Source organism: Canis lupus, chromosome 19, assembly GCF_048164855.1.
Source record: "Canis lupus baileyi chromosome 19, mCanLup2.hap1, whole genome shotgun sequence".
Classification (NCBI taxonomy): Eukaryota; Metazoa; Chordata; class Mammalia; order Carnivora; family Canidae; genus Canis; species Canis lupus.
In genome coordinates, this window is record NC_132856.1 from 53224856 (window position 1) to 53228053 (window position 3198).

The following is a 3198-nucleotide window of genomic DNA, read 5'->3' on the forward strand; positions in this document are numbered from 1 at the left end:
GGAGCCACCTGGCATAACATTTCATCTTATTCAAGAACTGTGTATGTTCATTAAGGAAATGTTAGGTAAGCTCTAATTCTAATAAAGTACTTGTTTAAACACATCAGAATTTGAGGGGAGGGGGGGAAGATTCTCAATACAGTGAATGTAATAAATATTGTGATCATAACTCATTTTAACTAATAGGAACAAACTCATGGAAGCAGATCCATTGAACAGAATAAAATTCCCTTGAGCGTGAAATCTAGCATTACTCAGAATCAAAGAATTCATCCTGGAGAGACACCCCATCAATCTCTTCATCCTGGCAAAGTCCTCGGAGATTGTTCACAACTTAACCCACATGAGAGCATTCTTTCCAGAGAAAATGACTGTAAAAAAGATAAAAATACCTTCATCAGGGATTCTTCCTTAGTTATTCGTAAGAGACAACACACAAAAGAGAGATCCTATGAATGCGCTGACTCTAAGAGAGTCTCAAATTCAATATTATACCTTAAGCATGAAAAAACTTGGATCAGAGAGAAATCTTTTCAATGTAGCCAGTGTGGTAAAGTATTACAGAACCGCTCATCCATTGCATTGCACATGAGAACCCACAGTGGAGAAAAACCTTTCAAATGTAACCAATGTGGGAAAGCCTACAGTTCAAGTTCTTACCTTACACGGCACAAAAGAATTCACACTGGGGAGAAGCCCTATGAATGCCATGATTGTGGAAAAACCTTCAGAGATAGTTCACTTCTCAAACAACATGAAGGAACCCATTCAAAGAACAAACCCTACAAATGTAATCAGTGCAGCAAGACCTTCAGTAGAAACTCTAGGCTTACCACGCATAAGGTAATACATACCAGAGAGAAGCCCTATGTCTGTGATGATTGTGGGAAAACCTTCGGTATTCTTTCATACCTTACAAGACATAAGAGAATTCACTCGAGAGAGAAGTCCATTGAGTGTAGCCACTGTGGAAAAGCATTAAGTAGTCTGTCATCCCTGAAGGCACACCTGCGGATACATACTGGAGAGAAACCTTACAAATGTGATCAGTGTGGGAGGACTTTTAGAATGAGCTGTAATCTTAATGTGCACAAGAAAATGCATGCTGGAAAGAAACCATGTATGTGCAATGACTGTGGAAAAGCCTTCAGGGATCGCTCATGCCTTAAAGAACACATGAGAATTCACACTGGAGAGAAACCCTTTGAATGTAATCAGTGTGGGAAAGCCTTTAGAGTGAAATCTTTACTCAATTTGCACAAGAAAATTCATACGAGATCGAAACCATATCAGTGTAAGGAATGTGGAAAAGCCTTCAGTGGTCTCTTATCTTATAGGAGACATATGAAAAAGCACACCAGGGAAAAGAAACCCTTCAAATGTAGTGATTGTGGAAAAGCTTTTGCGAGGCATGTATCCCTTACAATACACATAAGAACTCACACTGGAGAGAAACCCTATGAGTGTGATCAATGTGGGAAAACCTTCAGTGTAATGTGTAATCTTACTGTGCACAAGAGAGTCCATACTGGTGAAAAGCCCTATCAATGCAATGTCTGTGGGCGTGCTTTCAGTAAGCTATTAACCCTTCGGCGGCATCATGAGCGCACTCATGGGGGACAAAAGTCTTAGTAATGTCCATGTGCAATAGTATTCTGTGAACTCTCAATCTTTAAGGTATACGAGCAAATGCTGACTGCAGAGAAACTGGATCTAAAGAATGGAAAATGCCTCTGAATAAAAGATCTGTGGGTGAACTCTAAGTTATGCAATGACTGTAATAAATCCTTTATCCCTTAAATATGTGACCACTCTCAATGCTGAGAGTAAAAACTTTTGTAGTGTCTTCAAGACTTGTTACTTGAGAAGAATTAACACAATGTTTTAAGTTGCCATGTGCACAGTGTTTGTGTGTGTGCGTGCACCTGTGCATGCACGCGAGTTGGGAGGGAAATTTTATTCACAAATGCTATCATTTACCGATATAACCCATGTCAGGTTGTTATAAATTTTTATATATAATTAAAAAATTAAATTGCTACTGGAGTACCAGGATGGAGGTGCGTTTAATATTTACCTTTTAGATAAAGACTTTGTGTTTACAAATCATCCAAATCATGTCTCTTAACCTACCATTTCCTGACACCAGGGTCTATAATGAACCTTCCCACCAAAATTGAGAGTGGTAAATCTTCCTTGAAATTCTGTACTTTTCACAGCACATCATCTACATTTAAGATATTGTTAAGTAATGTACAACCCCAAGACTTTCTGACAGGGTAGAAATAACTATTAACTACTACACACACTGGCCAAGAAGTAGAACATTGTCAGCACTGAGAATCTTCCTTCAGTGCTTCCTTTTCGCTCACTAATCACCCTAATTCCTGCCACCAGAACATGTGTACTCTATGCATTTTTAAGAGATTTTATTTTTAAGTCATCTCTGCACCCAATGCAGGGGTCAAACTCATCGAGAGTTGCATGTTCCACTAACCGAACTGGCCGTGTGCCCCAGAATCATGCATTTTTAACAGTTTTATTGAGATACTTTGCATGCCAAAGTATAAGAGTCACTGGTTTTTGACATTATGCCTGATATATTGTCATTTGCAACTGGATTCTGACTAGCATTGTATTTGTGAGATTCATCTATTTTCTTTTTTTTTTAAGATTTTATTTATTTATTCATGAGAGACACATAGAGAGAGGCAGAGACATAGGCAGAGGGAGAAGCGGGCTCCCTGCCGGGAGCCTGATGTGCGACTCCATCCTGGAACCCTAGGATAATGCCCTGAGCCAAAGGGAGACTCTCAACCACTGAGCCACCCAGGCGTCTCTGTTTTTTTTGTTTTTGTTTGGTTTTTGTTTTTTCTTTAGTAGTTTTATTCTGACACATAGCTTTCCATTTTATGAATATGCACAATCCCTGTACCTGTTCTGGACATTTGGGTTGTTTATAATTGGGAGTATTATTTTGGAGTATCATTTTTTTTGGAGTATCATTTTTTAAAGATTTTATTTTTTTCAATTTTTAAAATTTATTTTTTTTTCATGTGGCTTTTTAATTATTTTTAGTCATTGGTTTCACAACTGGTGCTGGGTTTTTTTTGTTTTTTTGTTTTTTGCTTATTTATTTATTAATAATAAATTTATTTTTTATTGGTGTTCAATTTGCCAACATACAGAATAACACCC

General features: G+C 37.8%; 1 protein-coding gene across 1 annotated transcript; it reads left to right on the forward strand.

Moving 5' to 3' along the window:
* Positions 1–588: 588 nt before the first annotated feature.
* LOC140611469 (uncharacterized) lies at positions 589–1947 on the forward strand. The gene has a single exon (XM_072788217.1). The coding sequence runs from the start codon at positions 589–591 to the stop codon at positions 1630–1632; it is 1044 nt and encodes a 347-aa protein (XP_072644318.1). The 3' UTR covers positions 1633–1947.
* Positions 1948–3198: the final 1251 nt, after the last annotated feature.

What these genes read in the sequence shown, in the direction of transcription:
- LOC140611469 (XM_072788217.1), top strand. Translation starts at nt 589, where the DNA reads ATGAGAACCCACAGTGGAGAAAAACCTTTCAAATGTAACCAATGTGGG.